This window comes from Nelusetta ayraudi, unplaced genomic scaffold, assembly GCF_046127955.1.
Source record: "Nelusetta ayraudi isolate G7.1 ecotype Tasmania unplaced genomic scaffold, CSIRO-AGI_Nayr_v1 ptg000011l, whole genome shotgun sequence".
Lineage (NCBI taxonomy): Eukaryota > Metazoa > Chordata > Actinopteri > Tetraodontiformes > Monacanthidae > Nelusetta > Nelusetta ayraudi.
Window position 1 is genome coordinate 781,124 of NW_027466061.1, and position 21,475 is coordinate 802,598.

General features: G+C 40.8%; 1 protein-coding gene across 1 annotated transcript; it reads right to left on the reverse strand.

Annotated features, from left to right (window-relative positions):
- Positions 1-504: 504 nt before the first annotated feature.
- Positions 505-18,390, reverse strand: amot (angiomotin). Its single transcript, XM_076019874.1, has 12 exons — positions 18,184-18,390; positions 13,861-14,837; positions 11,435-11,978; positions 10,788-10,932; positions 7,218-7,310; positions 6,847-6,992; positions 4,844-4,993; positions 4,422-4,618; positions 3,784-3,912; positions 3,431-3,669; positions 3,070-3,324; positions 505-2,429 (listed from the first exon to the last, which is right to left on the reverse strand). Exons 2-12 carry the CDS (start codon positions 14,781-14,783, stop codon positions 2,296-2,298), a joined length of 2,955 nt encoding a protein of 984 aa, XP_075875989.1. The 5' UTR covers positions 14,784-14,837; positions 18,184-18,390; the 3' UTR covers positions 505-2,295.
- Between the last annotated feature and the right edge of the window lie 3,085 nt (positions 18,391-21,475).

A 21,475-nucleotide genomic window follows, 5' to 3' on the forward strand; every position in this document is an offset into this window, starting at 1 on the left:
TTAAATGTGCTGTTGGCCCCAAAATTTCAGAGGGCATTCTTTGCTCTGCAGTGTTTGTAAGTCAACCTCATTGAAGTATAAAATACAAAAATAGCATCCAGCGATGTGTGTAACCTGCACTACACCTCTGCAATTCAATTAAATTCAATCAATCAACTAATTAATTCAATTCAGTTCAATTGAATTAGTCACTACACTTTTCTCTAATAAAATCATCTTTGTTTCTCTCCAAGTCTTTTTGTCCTTTAGATCCTTTCCTGTATAATCATGTATTGAAGTAACAACTCATATTAATTCCTGATTATTACCATTACATATTGCAAAACAAGCTGATCCAAAAGCTTATGTTAACTAGCCTACACTACACTGGGTACCTTTTCAATCATATAATAATAAATGAAAGGTGTCTCCGTATTGGTACTTACAAAACGAAGCAGGTGGTAGAAAACCAGCAGAGAGGCAGCGATAATAAAGTGTTATGAAGAAAAGTTGCACACTCAGAGCCACAATGCATTTTTTATTGACAACAAAAGAAATATTTATGCATAACAGTCTTTCTCATGACATATAGGGCAACACATGAATGTCTAACATGCCTCTTTCAGTGTCTGAAATGACAAAACCCTCTGAAAACTGACTTGTTTTTACACAGAAAAAGAGTACATACTGTTGTTTTTTCAGATGATTGTTATTGTTATGAACCTTTACAATGTTTCCCCCCTCTTTTTTCACTTGTAGATTAATAATGATAAATTGCTCTGCAAGCAACAATGATTGGGACCTTGCCTGACCAGCCCTTCACTGGCTTGTTAAGTGAGAAAAAAAATATTAAGCCACATATGAACCTCTGTCAGCATATGAAAAAAAAAAAAAAAAAAACTTTTTTAGTGTTTAGATGTATTATTGTAGTAGCTACAATGTACTACGATAACGCAACAAAACTTGAATGTCTTTTTTTTTACTAACATGGGTTTTTTTTTGAAAAGTTTTGAAATTACAGTTGTGATGTTAATGGAAATGAATTAATATTCTGAGACTAAAGTGGCTGCAACTTTGAAATGACCAGAATACTGTCAATATGAGAAAGGGATACATTCACATAATGATGAGTTAAAGTTGCAATAATATGAGAATAAAGTCATGACGTTATGACAACAAAATTGTAACACTGTGAGAATAAAGTCTGAATATTACCACGACCAGTAAAACATGGCTGACCACGTATGACGTTGGCTTTTATGTTTTTTTTGTTACCCAAAAAGAAAAATGGTAAAAATAACAAAAGAAGAAACAGGCTATCCATGGCTATAGTGCATTGTATGCGCATTTTCACAAAGTTGACTTTGTTGCAATGTCATCCATGTTTTGTAGACACCGTGGTCTCTCTGAGCTGGGAAATGACTGGGACACCGTACTCTGGCTCCTGTGAGACAGTCTTCTCTCATGGGCCAGCCTCAGCCAATGATAATAATAATAATAATGATAATATTATTATTATTATTATTATTAATAATAATAATAATAATGATCAACTGGAATTAATTAACATAATGATGTATGATTGCCAAAAACCCTCACAGTACCAGACAGTTTCAGATTTCAGTTGGTTTTGTCACTGAAGAGACTGTCCATCTCTTTAAAAACCCAACTGGAAATTTGTTTTTCCTTCCCACAAACACAGTAAAACGCCATAGATGTATCAATTATCATGTTTGTGGGAGTATTATATTTGTGGCGGGTGACTGTTACGCATTTTTAAGAACATTTTAACACTTGTATGGGTTTAACGTGGTGTATGATAGGCTTTCTAATTTTAATATCATTACATTTTTTATTCTCATTAAAATGTAATAACACTGGCTTACATAAACCTGGATAAAGCTTTATTTTTCATTGTACGTGGCTCAACTCTTATTTACTTCACATAACTAAATGTTATCAACCTTGAGTGCAGCATTAGGACCAACACTGAAAAAGAGCTCCAATGGCCTTTCAAAAGTATGAAAAAATAAATATTAGACAGAACTATTACATTTTTTAAATTCCAGTAATTATGCTCATATGTAGGTAGAAACACGCAAAATCTGAAAAAAATGTAAACAAGGGTAAAAAATAAAATGTACCAAGTGTATGTGTGTGTAGTGTTAATCTACACATATGTTAGCATACAAACATACGTGCCTTGTTGTGTATCATGTCATCACCAAGAGGTTGCGTGTGGTAAATATCTCAGTGGAAGGTTTCTTTCAGTTGCTGGTGGAGTCAGACTGAGTTCTGAGTGGTCTTGTCTTGTTTTCAGATGAGGATCTCGACCATTTCACTGTCAACGTCCTGTTGCGTGAGTAGAGATGGCGTAGGAGCAGCTGGCTGCGGGTGCAGGTGAACAGGGAGCCTCCGCTCGAGAGTGCTGCTGTGGGTCACCTGAATATCTGCAAAGGCAACACAAATAAAATAAAAAAGGATTGAGTGTTATATTCTATAGTCATTCTGGTTTTGTTAGCTTCTCTGGTCGATAATCGCTAAAACCTGCAAACCTGCCAACCTATCTATCTATCTAGAAATATCTAGAAATTTTGGAGAGTAAAGTGAGCCAGGCTGTCAAAATAATGTATCATTTGATGGGGTTACTTCTCTACTAGCCTCCATGTTAAATGAAATGTTTTTGAAGTCATCACATACTATACACCAATACAGAAGTTATTGCATATTTTGAAAATATTGATTTAAATATAGACATCCCTGACACTCCACTGGCATCACAATCATTGCATAGTGCCTTCCTGTTCACCTTTCCTGTACCTCAGCGTTTAGAAGCTATTTACTGTAGGTGACATCATCAGCTCTAACCTAAAGAAAACCTGAGAGTGTACGTCCATCTTGGGGGTGAACAACCAGTAAAGTCCATGAAATTCTTTACATTTATGAGTGCATCCCATCCTTAAGTGGTTTCTATTCAGTGTGGTATTTTCAGCCCAGAATTAAATAAATCATTCTCAGCACATCATTAAATGCATGCTTTTCAAACTAAAATATTGAAGAAAGAAGTCTGATGCGATGATGTGAGCTGACCTGCTAAGCGGTCGGGGATGTAGACGGGGCTGGTGCTGGACAGCCTGGCAGGCAGGGTCATGCTCTGCAGCGCTGGAACGCTGGGCTTGCTGCTGTCCTGACTTTGCCCTTTCTCAGTTTGCGTGTAGCTGTCTCTGCTGTCCGTCTTCGAGTGGCCCGCTGTCATTGGCGTGGTGGACAGCACCGGTGAGGGCGAAGATGAAATTGATTCCGTCCGGAGAGACTCTGTGCGATACTCAGGACCCAGCAGAACCCCTGCAGAGGAGATCGGAAACGAAACATCAACAATTGTGTGACATCTCCGTGATGCAGCCAGGATTTGTTGAAAAACTGCTGATCTGCAAGGACTGCTTGTTCTCACCGAGGCTTCCTTTCCAGCTTGTATCCTTGCGTTCTTCTGTGATGGGTGAGCTGCTAATTCCCAGACTGTGAGAGAGAAGCCCCGAGCTGCTGCAGCTGGTGTTGGAGATGGACATTAGAGACTTGGAGGGCCTGATGGCGGACGGCGTGTCTAACTTGACAGGTTCCTTTCTGGAGCGCTGGTGAAGCACCTTGATCATAGCATCCTTTTCTATAATCTGCGCATGGAGATTCTTTATCCTGCATTGGAGAGAACAAGAGAAAGGTGACACGAGCCCATAAAGAAAGCGAGCTCAGTACTCGAGAGCTGCTTCTGTTCTTCTATGTTGACGTAAAATCCAAATGAGTGGGAACCTGCTCTCCATGTCCAGACAGCGTCTATTGGCCATGAGAATCTCTTCCTCTTCTTTCTGAATTCTGGCTTCCACTGACGTGTCATAGCTGCTGCTTGGAGAATGGTATGTCACTACTGCAGATGTGTCCCTGCAAACAAAACAATTTTTCATTTGATGAGGCATTTGAGAAGCAGTTCATCCTCAATTAAGCTTTGGTTGATTACATGCTACTGTTTGATGCTCAAAGATCTGTAATGCACTTGAATGTGTGACCCGTTTTTCAAATTTTTTCCCACACAAATCCCCTTCCAAGTCCAATCCAAAACTGGCCTGCCTGCCTCTGCTGTCTTCACACCTTTATTTCATAAATTAAACGGATGTGACTTGTATGGATGACCAATCAAAAAGCATCTGAAAAAATGCTGACTGAATCTCAGTGGTTAGCATTTGTTGGACCAAGACTTTATTCATGTTGATTGATGAATCATAAAAGTTTTTGAATATCACAAATATCACAAGAATGCGCTTAATCCTGATAAAACGGTTGTTGTGATTATTACTGTGCAACAGCAACAGGGAGACAAACTCACACAAATTAGGAACAAGTCCTAGATGTGAATTGCCTCAGAGACTTTCAGTAAAACTCATCCTTCATACCTCTGTGTGGCCACAGCGGCAGCTGCATCGAGGGCAAACTGCCGCATGACGCTCTCTTCCAAATACTTTTGCTCCCACTTTGTCATGTCTGCCTCCAGAGCCAAGATCCTTTCTTCTTTTTCTCTTAGATGTTCCATAAGTGCTGTCGTGTTATAATCTGATGGGCCTGCCCCACTGATTTGGGAGCCTCCCTGACGCTGAGTAGGATAAGACATGCAGATATTGGGGGGAGCAGAAAGACAGAGTGAGATAATTAGATCAAAGGACAGTGCATAAACACATTTTGCTTTTCTGCCATTGTACAATTATGAACATTAACTAGACCTAAAACAAATTCAATGAATCAAATGACAACATCCTAGTTTTGAATTGAATGACCTTGTTCAAATGAGTTTTTGTTTGCCCAAATCCTCGTTTGTTACCTGCTGCATGCGTAAGGACTCCAACTCCCGCTCCAATCTGGTGCGAAGTCGATGTTCAAGTTGTTCTCTCTTCTCACAGGCCGCCTGGAGTTGAGCCAAAGCCTGCTGCATTCTTTCTACTTTGTCTACATACACCTGCTTTTTTTTCAGCTGCGTTAACACACACACACACACACACACACACACACACACACACACACACACACACACACACACACACACACACACACAAGAGAGTGAAAGGGTTATAAAAAAGATTATTTGGAAGTCAAATCTACACTTCTCCATTATACACAACTAAAACACCTACTCACACCTGGCAAACAATCTCACTGATCTGTGATAGCACTGATGTTATTTTTTGTTCTTCACTCCACATTAAACTCTTAACAATCAATATTAATAAGGAGGTCAGCTGAACATTTGTGAATGAACACGGCCATGAATATTTTAGACAAAAAAAACTTGTGAATCATCTGTCAGGTTTTAGCATGAGTCACAGTACCAAGACAGCCCTCTTAACGTTGAAAGGATATCAGGTGTAACCTCCAGTGCATTCGCAACGTATTCACTGCCCTCACTTTTTCCATATATATTTTTTTCATCTTCCAGCCTTATTCCATCCTTCCATCCATCTTCCATTCCCGCTTCCTCCAGCACTCCGGAGTCGCTGGGGCCTGTTGGAGCCTGTCCAACAGTGAAAAGGCGAAGGTACTGTTTACCCTGTACGTGTCGCCAGTTCATCGCAGGGTAGCCTTATTCCAAAATGGATTAAATGCATTTATTCCCTCAAAATTCTACACACAACACTCCATAATGATATTCCTGGAGCACCTGGCTTCACTGAGCGCAAAGGTGTCCTAAACCAGCTCATCCGAGAAGCTCGGTACCCAAGGGAACACCTGGCTACCCTGTGGTTGGATCCAACCATTGCCTATGGATAAGTACCACATAGCTTAGTCAAGACCACCCTACAAAAACATCAAGTGCCAAGTGACATCAGGAACCTCAGCTTGGATTACTAGAACTCTTACTAGAAGATGAGAGTTTCATCAGAGCCCAAAACATCCAGCTGGCCCGGCCTGTCCAGCTGGCCGGACAGGCAACGGGTTACACAACCTCTGTGATCCTTTTCACTCTCGCAATGAATATGATTGCCAAATCTGCAGAGGTGAAATGTGGAGGCCCAAAGACAAAATCTGACACAAGACATCCTCCAATAAGAGCTTTTATGGATTATCTCACCATTCCAACACCTTCAGCGCCTGGAGCTAGATGGAACCTCCAAGGCCTGGTCATTAGATGGGCTAGAATGGGCTTTAAACCCAGCAAGTGTAGGGTAGTGGAGAAGATCTCCTTCACACTTGCTGGTGACATAATCCCATTTATTTCTGAGCAGCTGGTAAAAAGCCTTGGAAATGTCTTCCACACAGATTCAGTGTCTGGATTTACTAACATGCCATCTTGCCAAAGCAGTTTATTGGAAACAGAAACATAACTCTAATTCGGAAGCCTGAAAGAAGACTTCCTGGAGAGACTCAAGGGAACCCAAGGCAACACAAAATGAAAATGCACATTTACGGGCTATGTACTCCAAACTTCTTTGTTTCGTTTGTTTCAGCCTATGCCCTCTCACAGTTTGGACTCAGTGGGCTAAAGGTTGGCAGCACCCTTGCTCAGAGTCAGACTCTTTGAATTCTTTCTCTTTTTTGACCGGGAAAGTGCCATGAGATAACTTTGTTATGTTGTAGAACTATACAAAATAAAGCTGAACAATATTGAGTGAATATCTGAATATTGACATACATCACGTGCTTGCACCCTTGCACCAAACCGGCTAGAAACTGTTAAAAACTAGCACAGGCGGCAGTGGAGAGATCTTTTGCAAATGTGAAATGCAACACTGGTACAGAGTTCATTCCATTCGGACAAAAGCAATCAAGTAAGACTGCTAGTAAAGATATCACAATAAGCATGATAGGCATGACGTGCATGATGCTTACCTCCTCTTCCAACTTGACCACTTTGGCCTGAGCATTGTTGAGTGCCTGGTCTCTGATCTCTATGTGTCTCCTCTGATCATCCGTAGTGGAGCGCAAAGCGTTTAACTCCATTTCTAGCTTGTCCTTCTCACGCTGTGTCTCTTTGTCTGTCCACACATGAATACATATACAAAGAGGGTTATTTCCTTCTTTAGTTTGTAAAATGGAATTATCAGCCTTGCTGCGTTTAAACTCAGTCATGTTATGATCTAAAAACTCTAGCTTAATCTATTTTTTGTTTTTTTATAGACACAACACAGACCAAACCAAAAGAATACCAGGAGTGCATGCATATTGTACTTGGCTCTATTGAGTGTGCTAATTTTCCATACTCTGTGTAAGAAGCTGAGAGATGGTTTTACGGTTGTCCTCTGTGCCTTCACAGTCTCGAGTAGCAAGTTGCTTGTTGGCGGTCTCCATGCGCTCTAGAAAATGACAAAAAAAAAAAACAGAAACAATTGGATGCAAAAAAGTATGCTGACATTAGTGGATATTTTCTGTACAGACAGCAAATCATAGCAGTTGGTCAGTGGTTGTGTTTTAATGAAAATCTTATCCCAGTTTATGTATTTGATTTGTGATACATTGGTACATCGATACAAATATTTATTATACAAAATTATACAAATTTGTTATGTTGATTTAATTATGTATGAAACAAAACTACCTGTGCCTTGACTGTAAAATATCAACTCTTTTGGGCATTTCCTACATTCACGTTGAAAACTTCAGAAACATATTTAGACCAGAAATGGCCTTTCACTGAGGTATTCAACATGTTTTTATGCAGTGTGTTAAGTTATTTTTTCTAAGTTTATGTTTACTTGTAGGGTGTGATTGTGAATTGTGAAGGGGATGATCATATGGCGACCAACTGTCAACAAGCATTCCTTCTTGGTTGGCTTTGAAAAGAACACAAATCAAAGGCCTCCCTCAGTGATTTCAACTGAATTCCACTTCCATGAGGCGCTGCTGTTAATGAACAGAGGGAAAGTTTTCTTTTTCTTTTCGATTCATTTTATTTCAAGATAGGAAAAGACAGAGACAACATCATACAAATATTATTGGTAGTAAGACAGAAATAATTATTTTACGAAAATAAAATAAGACTCCGTTAAAATAGATGAAATTTCAGGGCCCAACAAAGTGATGTGTTGTGATCACAAGCAGAAGCAGTCAGAGAAGTTTGATGATTTCTTGTGAGAGGAACCTTGTTCTTTTTCAGCGCCCCAGGTTTGCAGTGTGTGATGGGTTTAGCCTTGTGATCCTGCTCGTGCAGCACTCTGCCTATCTCCACCCTTTCTTGACTTGAATAAACACAAGCAATGTGACTATAAATATTCCCTACACTTTAACAGCTGGATGTACACACCGTTAAAAATCCTGCTTTCTCATTTCTGAAATAAAAAGGCAGCAACAAAGGATTCCTTTCAACATCAATTTATAAACCAATTTTTGCATCCCAGTGAATCTCTGAGCGTCTTGTTTTTTTCTTTTTTTTTTAAAAAGAAATTCAAAAATTCTTTTTTCATGAGAAAATTTTCTGTTGCCCGATTAATGAAATAGTGCTTCCCTTTGTGCAGCCTGTGGGTTGCATCCTTCCAGTCTGTCAGTGCTGGTGGCACTTAGACCTCAACGTGATAACTGTAGATCCTCTGGCTGTAGTCCAGCAGCCTGAAGGGGTAAGACTTCATCAAGTCTGTTTTGAGAGAGTATGCCCTATGTATACACACATAGGGCAGCACTATTATCTGAAGTGGTCAACTTTTTGTAGGAGCAATGTTCATGGGACCCCGGTCTAATGCTTTAGTGTATGCTGTAGTGTAGAATGTTCTTCTATCAAAGACTCTACCCTGGGTACCAACACTAAATGGACTGCACATTTTTAGCGCTTTTCCAGCACCTTCAGAGCGCTTTATATTGGCCTCTCATTCACCCATTCACAAGCACATTCATACACCAATGGGTAGCTGCTGCCGTGCAAGGCGCTGCCTCGCCCCATTGGGACGCTAACACAAATAAACAACAAATATAATGTGCATCTACAGCTGCCAGCATGAGAACAGATAATCCACTTTGATAATTTTGTTGACATGCACTGCCACTGTTGGCCAGGGGCTTGATGTATGTATGTTTTCCATCAAGGACACCCAGGCATAGCAGAAACTGACATTTTTCTTTGAGTCCTTGGATATTTCTCTCCATTCCTCCTCTGATTTTTAACACACAACGTCGAGTCTCACGTGTCATACACTATTTTCAATATCGGCCAAACCTTGTATTGGTAGCTGAGTAATCCGTGTGTCTCACCTACAACATAATGAGGAAAATGAGACTGCACTTTAAAAAAATGAAAACACTGGGCTACTGTGCATATTGTACATCTTATGCATATAAAACTGTTGCTAATAATCCGAGAGTCAAGAACACACTTGCAGTGATGACATGCCTTATCTTGCACCAACTGGTGATCACAGGCCCTACTCTCTCAAATAGCATAGTCATCTTTCACATTTCCTTGAAGCAGCTAACTTTCAGCTAAACAGACATTCAAACAAAATTAAGAATGTCACCTACATTTTATGGAGGGATATCCTTAACATTCTTAATCCATCAGACAAATAGCTACTGGCCAATTTCAGAAAGTATGGACACAACACGTTGTAACACTCTAGGTCTGTTGTTTTCTGTCTTTCTGTCATTCTGTCATTTAGATCTCTGTCAAGCAATTGTTTTGACCCTATTAACATGGTTAAAAAACAGTTTATAGAGTTAGCTGTAGCATGTCGTTATGAATGTCTGACTTAATGTTTTGGCCATTGAAGCTACTGTCAGCTGGTATCCTACTGCTGAAAGATACAGAATCAAAATAGCAGTACAAATCTTACCTCCAGCTCTTGCAAAAGAACTGATAAGCCTTGGAGTCCATGTCCCGTCAGCCATGTCCTCGCCCCAAATGTGTTTTCTGGAGGTCTTTTCTGTGCCTCTGTGCATAACAGTGCAACTGCTACTTCTACTTTCATTTCCAAATCAGGTATGATTTTCAAACTCCTCCAGTGTTAATCTAGTCTGCATGTAAAATGTGCAAAACAAAGGTGGCAAACTGCTGAGGACCAGCACTACAAGAGAGGATGAAAGACATGGTATACTTAGGGCCTGATTTACTAAGATCCCGCACACTCTGTGTGCACAATTGATTTTGTGTGCTATTAGTTTGTGTGTGGTGAGTGATCTGCCAGTACCGAGATTGCACAGGCAAACGAAAATGGTTGCAAAAGTGGTGGAGATGGCCCTATTTAAATGAGGGTTTTATGCGTGTTCACAGTTTCTGCCATACAGGATATGGGAGAGCAGAGTGACTGCAAGTGAGAAATGATTGCAGCCCTGCAAGTGCAACCAAGGGCAGCACAGTCTCACAGGAGGTGAGAGCTGTGGTCTTTGATGAGCACGTTCAATCAGGACACTCGAGCTATATTCATTGCCATCAGTGCTGTCTCTGCACTGACGATGTGTATGTATGCTGTGTATGACAGCAGTGTAGGTCAGATTTTATGAGAAAATAAAAATAAAAATTGAGTATTTTAAACTGAGCCTTCAGCAGAAAAAAAAAAGATACCTTGTGTGGCCATTGTGGTGGTTTCATTACAGTAATTCCTTTTAAGAAATACATATAACAATGCTAATTATCAAGGATACTGAAACCCCCCACCTCTTATTAAATGAAATTTGGCAGCATTTCATTCTTCCTTCAAATGAAACAGCTGATATATCTGAAAATTGAAAGGCTAATGACTTGTGACTTTACACATTTAAATGAGCTGGAAATTAATTATTATAGAGTGGATTTGTGACACCAGGGCTCATATTTTTAGCTTCGCTTTAAAGCCCTGCTCATATCTTACCTCGGAGGTCCCGGTTGAAGTCATGCAGACGCCGCACCTCCAGTTCAAGTTTATTCCTCATGGTTTTCTCCAAGGCTTCCCTCTTTGAGGAGGACTTTGCAAGGTTTTCATAGGCTTCCGACACCAGCTGGATTTCAGTTTCCAGCTGCGCAAAATCAAAGGAAAGGACAGAAAGAAAATAATTTTAAGACTAAATGGACTAAATCATATTTTAGCCCAAATGCTAAACATTTTTGCAAAATGACATTGTCATCTTCTTATTGGTAGAGGCAGTGCGGTGTGACTCTTCAATGCATCCCAAGCTTCAATACAGCTTCAAACAAGATTTGGACTGCTGCTGGGACGGACACTGACACACACTGCGCAGAAACTTAATCATTAGCGGTGACTGGACTTTTGCTGCTTGTTAGGGAGGCAGGCTTGGAAGGCAGAGACCTCCAGCTGCTGCTTTCCACTTTTCAGGTGGCTGACACAAATATGTTTTCTGATGCTTACTCTCTGTCCCCTTGGTGGGGGTGTGCTCTCTTGCGTATATGGATATGTGTCTATATGAATTTGTGTGAGTGCACGACTGTGCAACTCCAAAAATACCCACTTTTCACTCCTAAGAGTAACTCAATCTGAATCCTTTTTGTGAAAGGGTTTACCTTATGTAGCTTGGTGACTTTCTCTCGGCAGACATCCATCTCTTGTCGTAGTATCCTATTCTCTTCTGTTAGCATATCCACCAGTTGGTGAGCGTGCATCATCATAGGAATAGGCTCACCCTGTGGACGGGGAAAGTGTTCTGCTGGAAACTGCATCTGGGACTGCTGAGGAAGTGGCCTTTGGAACTGCTGTGGTTGCAACTGTTGCTGATACTGCTGCTGATGATGAAGGTGTGCCCTTGAGGTTGACCCATAGTGATCATGAGGGAAGCCATGAACTCTTGGAAGATGAATGGGTGCAGAAATTACTGGCTCACTAGTTTGTTGAGAGCTAGGTCCCTGTGAACATCTAGGTCCAATGCTGTGTAACAATTCTCCTTGATTTTGGGATTGTTGGTGAAGATAAGAGGATTGGGAGCCACTAAGCATACCACTAAGTACTGAGGCCTGAGTGCGGGACAAGGAGCCCACCGAAGTGACAGAAGAAGTGGGACTGTGCTGGTTAAGGAGCCTCTGAGAATGAATTGGACCCTCCTTATGCGACCTGTGGAAAGATGAACTGTGCGTTAACATTGTTAAAATTACCCGTCATTTTATCAATCTTTTTCTTTAGGGTTACGTTGTGAATTATTATGCCGGATTTACATCGGTGGCCCACACAGATGTCCTCCACCCACCCACGCCGTTACGCGCTCATTAACTCACCATGGCACCTGCACATCAGTATAACACAGCTTTAAAAACTGCTATTTCACAGGTAAGTGAAATACGTTTACGACCTCAAAAATTAAGGTATTGAGTGTCTGAAGTAAGGCATGTAGGTGTAGGGTTGGATTAAGTGCAGGATTAAGGTACTGCAATACCAGTTGTTAGCTTTAGATAACATGTTGATCAATTAGTCAAATTGGACACTGCACAGTGCAGTGTTCCTCCTAACCACATGGATAACATGTCCCATGTGGAACTACCCATGTCGCCTTTGCAAGAAAGCTCTGAATTTCATCATTTAAAACTACATATGACACAACAGATAAACTCAAATTGCCAGTACCTCCATAATTCCAGTGAGGTTACTGCAAGCACAGCACACAATCTGCACTGGTCAAAGTTACACACAGCCTTTTACTTGCATCTGACGATTTTCTATCAGTAGCCTTTTGCACCCTTTGACACCATTGACCATCAAATCCTTATTGACAGACTAGCAACATTGATTGCCATTTAAAGAGGTGCTTTACTTTACTGGTTCACAGCCTATCGTTTTGACAGACCTAAATTTGTACATGTAAACCATCATCTTTCCATCTGCACCACAGTAAATAATGGTGTTCCAAGGGTCCACGCTTGGGCCAATCCTTTTCATTCTATAAATGCTGCCTCAAGAGATCATCATTAGAAAAGATTATACTTAATTTTCACTGCTATGCAGATGATACAAAGTCTGTATAATGTGCAACTTTTGGTTGCTTTACTATGACAAAATCTAACTTATTGTTCTGGGTCCTCTACATCTCAGAAACTGACCAGACACATCCATTTTAGATGATTCTCAAACTAGCTCCAAAGTGAAGAATGTAGTTATTTCCAATTAGGAGCTATCATTTAGCTCCCACATTAAAGAATTATGGCGACACGGTGGCGCAGTGGTTAGCGCTGCCGCCTCACAGCAAGAAGGTCATGGGTTTGATTCCGGGGCCCGGACCTGGGACCTTTCTGTGTGGAGTTTGCATGTTCTCCCTGTGTCTGCGTGGGTTCTCTCTGGGTTCTCCGGCTTCCTCCCACACTCCAAAAACATGCATGTGAGGTCAATTGAACATTCTATATTATACGTAGGTGTGCATGTGCATGTGAGTGTGAATGGTTGTCTGTTTCTATGTGGCCCTGCGATGAACTGGCGACTTGTCCAGGGTGTCACCCTGCCTCCGCCCTAAGACAGCTGGGATAGGTTCCAGCAGACCCCCGTGACCCTGATCTCAGGAAGAAGCAGGTATAGAAGATGAATGAATGAATGAATGAATGAATTAAAGAATTATCAAGATCCCTTCTGTCATTCATTGGATTGGATGCCATTGAATTCAGGCCTGACTAAACTTGTGCCTGACATTTATTGGTAGTCCCTAGAGCTGTAGGTTGCAAGTAGTCGGGGATTTCACTCTTTTGTGGAATCAGTTACCAATTAAAATCCTGTCCTCCGGGTTCCTATCCCAGGCATATGCACATGGAGCGATTGCCCTGAGATTGCCTTAAGATTCACCTGTTCACCGGTTAGCTGCTTGAGTGTTGTGTTGTGTTTCTATTGAAATTTGAAACTAATCAATGTACCTTTTCATTGAAAATTGTGGACAAATAGACAGAAGACAACAATTCAATCAAAAACAAAGTTGAAACTGCGTTGATTAGTATTTTGATAAGGGATTATGTGTTACCTGAATGAGCCATATTCCGGTGGAGGCTGGTACCGTACGTGGGGCATCTCCCTTGAATGATCCTGGTAAAAATGGCCTCCAATTTCTTGTTGCTTTGGAAGTGAGCCAATATCTTTAAATGGGTAGTCTGGTGGTGGCCCCCTGTGTTGTGGCTTGTAGTGGTCACCAGGCAAACCAGGCAGTGGAAGTAATGGGGACAGTGGCACACTTGTCACAGGAGCATGGGCTTTCACACCACTAGTGGCCAAGGAGAGCTGCATAAGTCTTTCACTGAGGGAACGAACATGTCCTTGCTTTAAATCCTTCAGCCCCTCATCCTGGTGCACCTTCGCCGTGCTGCTCACTCGGTGCACTGTTGGACGACCCTCAGTGCGGACTTTCCCACTGGTCACACCAGTAACATAAAATGCAGTTCCCACTGAGGAGGAATGAGATTGTTGGTGGAGTTGGTTATTTTGCTGTTGTGGCTGAGGTGGAGGAACATGGCCTCGAAAATACTGTGACTGCACTTTGGCCTCTTCATATGTGGGTAGATCTTCAGGGTTCAGGCATTGGCCTTGGCTGCTTCCAATACCAGCACTAGTTCCTGCAGCACCTGTAGTCCCCAAACCAGCACCTCCAATACTACCACCACCTCCACCGACTCTGGAGGCAAGCTTTTCTAAACCATTATCTGTCTGCAGCTCTTGTCCCTGGGGTTCCTGTCGGGCAATATGCGGGATCGTGGAATGATCATCACCAGAGCCTACCTGTCCTTGCCCCTGTGCCGGGTAAACCACTCCACCTCCTGCTCCAACTCCCTGTTGTTGTTGCAACACATAATTACGATTCATCTGCTCCTGCAAAAGACGCTGGAGAACAGTGCTGCCACCACCTGCAAGGCTGTTGTTACCACTGGATGTCTCCTCTACTGCAGCCCTCATCTCTTTCTTAGGCTGGCCACACACCTCATGGAAAGCTTTGCCTGTCACAGCTTCCTGTAAGGATAAAAGATAAAGATAATAAGATGTAGCAGGAATTCCCAACCTTGAATGTGCAAAGGACTGGCAGTTGCATTAAAAATAAAACATAACTGTAGACCAGTTGACAATTTTATCAAGTATAATACGCATTGCAGCAAAAGTAGTGCATTTCAATTTGTAGGCTATTCATTTTTTTTGGTAAATTTACAATTATTTCAGTTGCAGTTTTCAATTGCAGAGAAAAAGCCACCCACTACTGTGGAAGAGGAGCCAAAAAGTGTAATACCTGCAAACTCTCACACAACCTGACTTCAGAGGACTCTGATTAAAGGTGCAGGATGTGAAATTTAGCTAGAATTATTGTCAAAAGATTAACATACTAGTCATAACTTTATTTGTATAATTGCTGTAAAATTAAAGTTATTTGGTTTTCCTACCATTATAACGTTTCTTTTATGTATACATTTAGCAAGGGTCTTCTCGCAAGGGTTTGCCATCTTGCACCTCCATATTTGTAAGACAACCCAATATAGATAATGCAACATGAGAGCGTGTTTCGTATTTACAGTTGAAGGTGCGCATCGTCCTCAAATAAAAATAATAAATGCAGTACAATATATGGTGCAATTGGGCATAAATACTGTACTGACTGAAATATACACAGTAACCTGCTTTTACATATCACAGCTCATGGCAAAAGTGCAGTCCACCACATTTACTATTGTTATGCCTCCCAAGATTGAACTTCCGTCCTGTATCATATCCAATTTCTCCAGTATTTGTTTTGAGACAGCAGAAAGAACTACAGTAGAGTCACAGAGGAGTAAAATATGTATTTGATTGGCAAAGTAATGTGAATGAAGAGTACATTCAAATTGAAGGCTCGCCGTTCTTTTTGCAGACAAATGCACAAAAAAACTTTTTGGGATATAACCTGCATATGCTTTTATATCCAGCTAGCACCAGGCCTAATGTCAAGTTTTGCATGCCTGTTAAGATTTAAATGCACCTCGAGGGAGTGTGCACCGCTGTAGTGTCATTGTGCTTCTTTCACCCTTGTGTTGTCTTTGTCAAAATATTACATCAAATGCCTGCAGATCATGTCCATATACACATAGTTTGGTGTTGTGCAGCCCTTTGCAATTATCAGACTTCAATCTTTAAAACTTCATCAAACAACACTAGCATACCTATGGAAACAAATACCATCATGCTATTTTCAGTTTGTTCCTTTTCTCTTCCCAATTATTGTCTCCATGAATATGTTTTCTTCCTATACTTTTCTTCTCTTAAAATTGATGTTATTATACTGATCATCAGCGATGAAAAGGACGACAACCAAGCAGACTATTCTGTTCTATATGCAGCTGCTACGTAATATATGTATATATATATATATGATACACCTTAGAAAGTTTCCATTTACAATCAAATTGCTCAAACTATTGTTGAGTTGTGGTACATAATGTTAATGTTTTTTTTACAAGTTTCTTTAAATAAATACAGAAATAACCTTAACATATGACAGTTCACATTTGATGTGAATTTGGAGCAAGTCATAGTAAAGTTATTGAATATTATTTCAATACAAATTTCAATTAGGATAAATCTGCTTTTTCTAAACTAAGTGTTAGGCAAAGTAAGCAAAACCTGACCAGAAGTAATTTCGGTGATACAAAAATGTGTCATGGTCAGTACCTTTACATGAAGTTTGTGAAAGTCAGTGACTACGTCCATTGAAACCCAGACATTTATATGCATGTTTAGTGACAGGTTAGTCTGACTAAAACTGGACTATCCATTGCTCAAAGGCATGAGACACCTATGCGACTGAAAATCAAGCATGCATGTACACACTACGGAGGTCCGACTGCATTCGTTTATTTCTTTTTCGAGTAGCTTTTATGAGCAGCAGCAGCAGTTCAGTAGCAGTTGCCGTGCAGTGTATACCCCCGGTAAACAAACACCATGACGGCCACGAAGCATATGATGCACTTCTGGACGGATGAGCAAACAACATCCATGCACCCACAGCTAAAGGAAATTAACATTTTCTCTCATCTTCTTGGGTCAACCGTAGCTCGTTCTATGTATTAAAAAAAAAGACACAGTATGTATACTCAGTCAAGAGAATGTTGTGACATATTAGTGGAGTTATGGACCTAGCTCCACTACTGGATGAACTTGATCAATCTGGCTGAAGCGTTCCAATACTAATTCTACTAAAAAAAAAAAAATCCCTCACACCTGGAAAGGGGCTGTTTCCCAAAGTAACTGTTGTAGTGCAACCTCCAGCAGACAGTGGACGTGTGAAATCATTTTGTGTTTGAAGTAATTTTGTGATCGCTACAATGTATGTAGATGTTAGCATATAGTTCTGATAAAGATTTCCTAAAAATTGAGAGAATATGGCTTTCCAGGTGTTCACTTGGAGGACAGCTGGGAGAAATCTGTAAATATGTAAAGTAATTCTGTTGACACAGGTCATTTTTTATTATTAATACTGTGTTTTTATAAGCAAATCCTAGTTTATTAAGTCAAAGGAGGTTTAAGTCCTCGCGAAGACTATATCTGTTCCTCAAGAAACGCGCTATGAACGCGTTTGAATATTTGCTACTACAAACAAGATCTGCAAGATCTGCACTCTTCGTGGATCAGTAACAGCTAAGCGAACGTTTAACGATCGTTACATACCTTACGTTTAGCCGTTACAGGGAAATAAAGTTAAAAACAACAACAACACCAACAACAACAACAACAACAACAACAAGCAGCTTTCCTTTCGACCCTTCTTTAACCGCACTACTGACAGGACAATACGGCACTGAAGAGCCACAACCAGAACGATCGGTGTACTTTTTTTTTTTTTTCTCGGAAAGTAAAATCTGACGCAAATCGCGGCCCATCAAAACGCAAACATGAACATAATCTGTCATGTAGGAAAGCCTGGAAACTTTCCGTAAACACAACGTCACTACAGTGGCTAAATGAAAACTCTGCTCTTTGGGGAAAGTGTGAGATGCGAGTGAAATGGAGATTGGCTAAAACGAGCGAAAACGAATCCTTCCCACAATTCACGTCTTGTTCCGGCTGTCCCATGAAAAGAATTATCCTCGACCATCAAGTTTTTCAGGCACCCCACGACAGCGTATTATTACAAAAAAAGAACTGGCTACGCGTAACAAAGTGGATAACGACACGAAAAAGCGTATCAACTTTGTTTTTTGGAGGGGGGAAAGCTTTCTACGGAGGATTCACGAACGTTGACTTCCCGAGCTTTTTAACTCTGCAACATCAGCGAGTCATCATTCTTCCTCTTGCGCGACTCAACGGATTCAACTTTTCTACGAGTAGTACTCACACAGTTGCAGTGAAGCTCGCTTCCTCCGGTTAGTCGTGTGCTCTTGCTAACAGCCCAGCGGCAAAAACCACTTCGTATTTCGAAGTGATGCTTTCAAATCTCCCGTCTTTCATGTTAAGTCGGGAAAAGAAGCCGTACAGGAAAGGCAGCAGGAAGCTCTCCCTGCCTGGTCTGCAGAATGACAGGAATGTCGTCCCACCCCTACAACCCCCAGCTAATGGAAACTAAGGGAGAATCAGAAGAAATCCCTCCTCCTTAAAATATATTAGTTACGTACTTTTAAACTAAAGTCTTAAGTATTTTCAACGGAAGTCAATGATAGAACACTTGCTGCAAGTATAAACAATGGTAAAAAACAAACAAACAAAACAACTGTCAACAAATCCAAAAAAATTATTTGAGGCTGTTTTAAAATAAAATAGGCAGTGATACACACACGCGCTCACACACATATGTATTCATATGTGTATATACATATATATATATTATTACATATATCATTTTTATATATATAATTTTTTTTAATATATTATTACATATATCATTTTTATATATATATATATATATATATATATATATATATATTTTTATGGTTAAAGGCCTGCAGTACTAACTTGGACCAAGAAAGTCAAAGTGTTTCTGTTGAGTGCTGCTGACTTATTATTACGCATCGTCCTACCTCGCTCCCACTGTCATGTGATGTATTGTTTTGTTTTCCAACAACTTTTTGCAAGTGGTTGTGTCCTGTTGATTCTAACACTATCTTCGGTCTTTTTCTTGACTAGGTCTAGGCCTCCATCTTGACTAGGCCTTCATCCCAAAACGCTCTGTCTTGGCCTCGTCTTGGTCTTGGTGCCCTGATATCAGTCGGGTCTTTGCCATAGCCAAGGCAGTCCACATCACTCTGACTAATTCAAACAGAGGTGTGTGCATCTTGCCCATTTAGGTCTCACTTTTTCAGCAAGTGATTTTGTTTACATATGTTTTTATCTTGCCAAACCCTGCCTGTGTAAACTGGTTTGCTTTAGTTTTACACTCCCTTGAAAAATCTGTGAATAATTATGCTGTTGCTCGTGACTGTCCACAAGCAAGGATAAAGCTCAGAGGGGATCATCCATTATCAGCAGTAGCACCTAAACAATAGAATCTGCTCGTGCTCCATGTTAGTGAGGCCTAATGCTTATGTGTCATTTTTTTCTTTTTCACATTTTTTTCAGTGGAAAAAGTAAAAAAAAAAAAAAAAAAAAGTTAGAAAAACTAAAAAACTTTTTTTTTTATGTCATGGCTAGCAAAAGTTAAAAATAGCTGCTCTTTTCCCGCTGCATGTTAGGTGGACAAACTGGACATTATACAAAGAGGGCAACATTATGGTACATTATTTTGTTCTACTAATAAACATGGAAAGGAGATCATTTTTCCAGATTCACTGCTCAGGGAAAATAATGCCTGGTCAAGCAGAGCTGAGTGAAAGGCCATCCGTGGACCAAGCCGCTGAGGCGCCAGTCATAATGTTAAAGCAATTCAATTATAAGGTTAGCCGTCTGAATCAAAGAACAGTTTTAACCTGGTGAAGATAATATAATGAGCAACAAAATCTAATTTGAACTGCAGTAGTGCACTGAAATTGGAGGGTTTCAGGCAAAAGCACTGTGTTTAAATAGCTAATCAGTAAAAATAAAAGACATCATGTTTGTTGCTACCTGCTGAGTGAGGAGTGGAGCGATGTACAAACAACGATGAGCGGTGGGGTAGTACCAGGAACATTTCAGAAAGAGCAAGGAGCCGACTTGAAATCAACCCTACTGAGTGCTCTGGGGTAATTGTGGCTGCTCCACCCTGCTCACATGCTCTGTGGTCAACTGATCAAAATCAAAACTTTTTCTTCACTCAAAGAAACTTTTGTGGGAACAGAAAAAAAAACTGAATTGCCCTACGTTATTTTGTCAGACTGTTGGAGGGAAATAATGATCTTGTATGGACTATGGATAAGGATTCTCTCCCTCATAGAAGAGACTGACATCCAGAAAAAAAATCACGTCAAAGAGGAATATAGGAAGCCCAACACAATTGAAAGAGTCCCTTGAGAAGAAGAAGGTGTCCAGGTCTTGAGGTTTGAGAATGGTTTGTATATGGAATAACAAACCAAACCGAAAACAAACAAACTCCTGATATATTCTGAACAGTGAGATTCAGAATATATTCAGTCTTCTTCAAGTTGATGATGTAAATGCCATCACTTTTCCTCTTACATTGGTGCCTCCCAAATGGGGAGGCACCAATTTTAATTAATTTGATTAATTAATCAAATTAGGATGTCAGTAAATTTGTTGGTCAGCAACTTCTACTACAGACACGAGAAAGCTTATTTTGGCTTTTATTGTTTTGCAAGGGCCATCTTTGTTGACATCCACGCACCTGGTTCCTCTCTTCAATATCAATGTGGCACAGGAGAAGGAAGGTAGGAGTGGGCCAGTAAGCTGGCTGCCTTCCTATTTGGGTTCACTAAACAGCTGCTAGGACAAAAGCGCAGTGGGCAACCTACCAGCTCCAAAGTTGATGTTGAACATCACCTCAAAGAAACCTTCAGAGATGAATGCAGGGAACAGCACAGTGGAGTACCATATAAGGTATTTTAGAACTGCCCAAGGTTGCTTCCCAGGCCCTGGATGATCCTAAAGGTGACCTGGTGGAGGGGCAAGATAGATGACAGGCTGGGAGGTAGGCATCCCAAAGGAGGTAGGTCGAGTCACAAAACAGGAACCAGTTTGCGATCATCTCGCTGCAAAGTGTTAAGGGGAAAATCTTCTTCAGTACTGTTGCCAGGCACCTGATAGACTACCTAATGATGAACTCCTATTTCTTGATAGCCAGGTCCAGAAAGGTGGGATTCTGAAGGTACTGGAGTATTTGGAGGACACAGGTGTAGTCATCCAGTTTATAAGAGGACCTGGCTATGCTGTGGGTGAATCTTTTGAGGTCATAGCCAAGAAGCTGGTTAAACAATGAAGCGGTACCTCATCCTTCAGAAGTTCAGTGACCTCATCCTGGACTACAATGCTAACTTCAGCCTGACTCTCCTCTCTTCTGTGATACCAGCTTGAGAAGGTGATCATTGCTGCATGTACTTTTTAGTCATACTCTTCCCACACCGCATAAACATGCTGATGGAGTCTGTTGAGGTACAGCGTAGAAGTCCCATACCAAATCTGACAGCCACCCATCTGGGCCTGCCATGTCAGGTCATCCATGGCAGGTCAGGGAGAACTGGGAAAGAGCTTGAACTGGGATAACC

What these genes read in the sequence shown, in the direction of transcription:
- amot (XM_076019874.1), bottom strand. Translation starts at nt 14,783, where the DNA reads ATGAGGGCTGCAGTAGAGGAGACATCCAGTGGTAACAACAGCCTTGCA. An exon ending in CTTCAACCGGGACCTCCGAG is followed by an intron (nt 7,311 to 10,787) that starts GTAAGATATGAG and finishes GTCATTTTCTAG; the next exon opens with AGCGCATGGAGACCGCCAAC. An exon ending in CTCTCAGCTTCTTACACAGA is followed by an intron (nt 6,993 to 7,217) that starts GTATGGAAAATT and finishes ATGTGTGGACAG; the next exon opens with ACAAAGAGACACAGCGTGAG.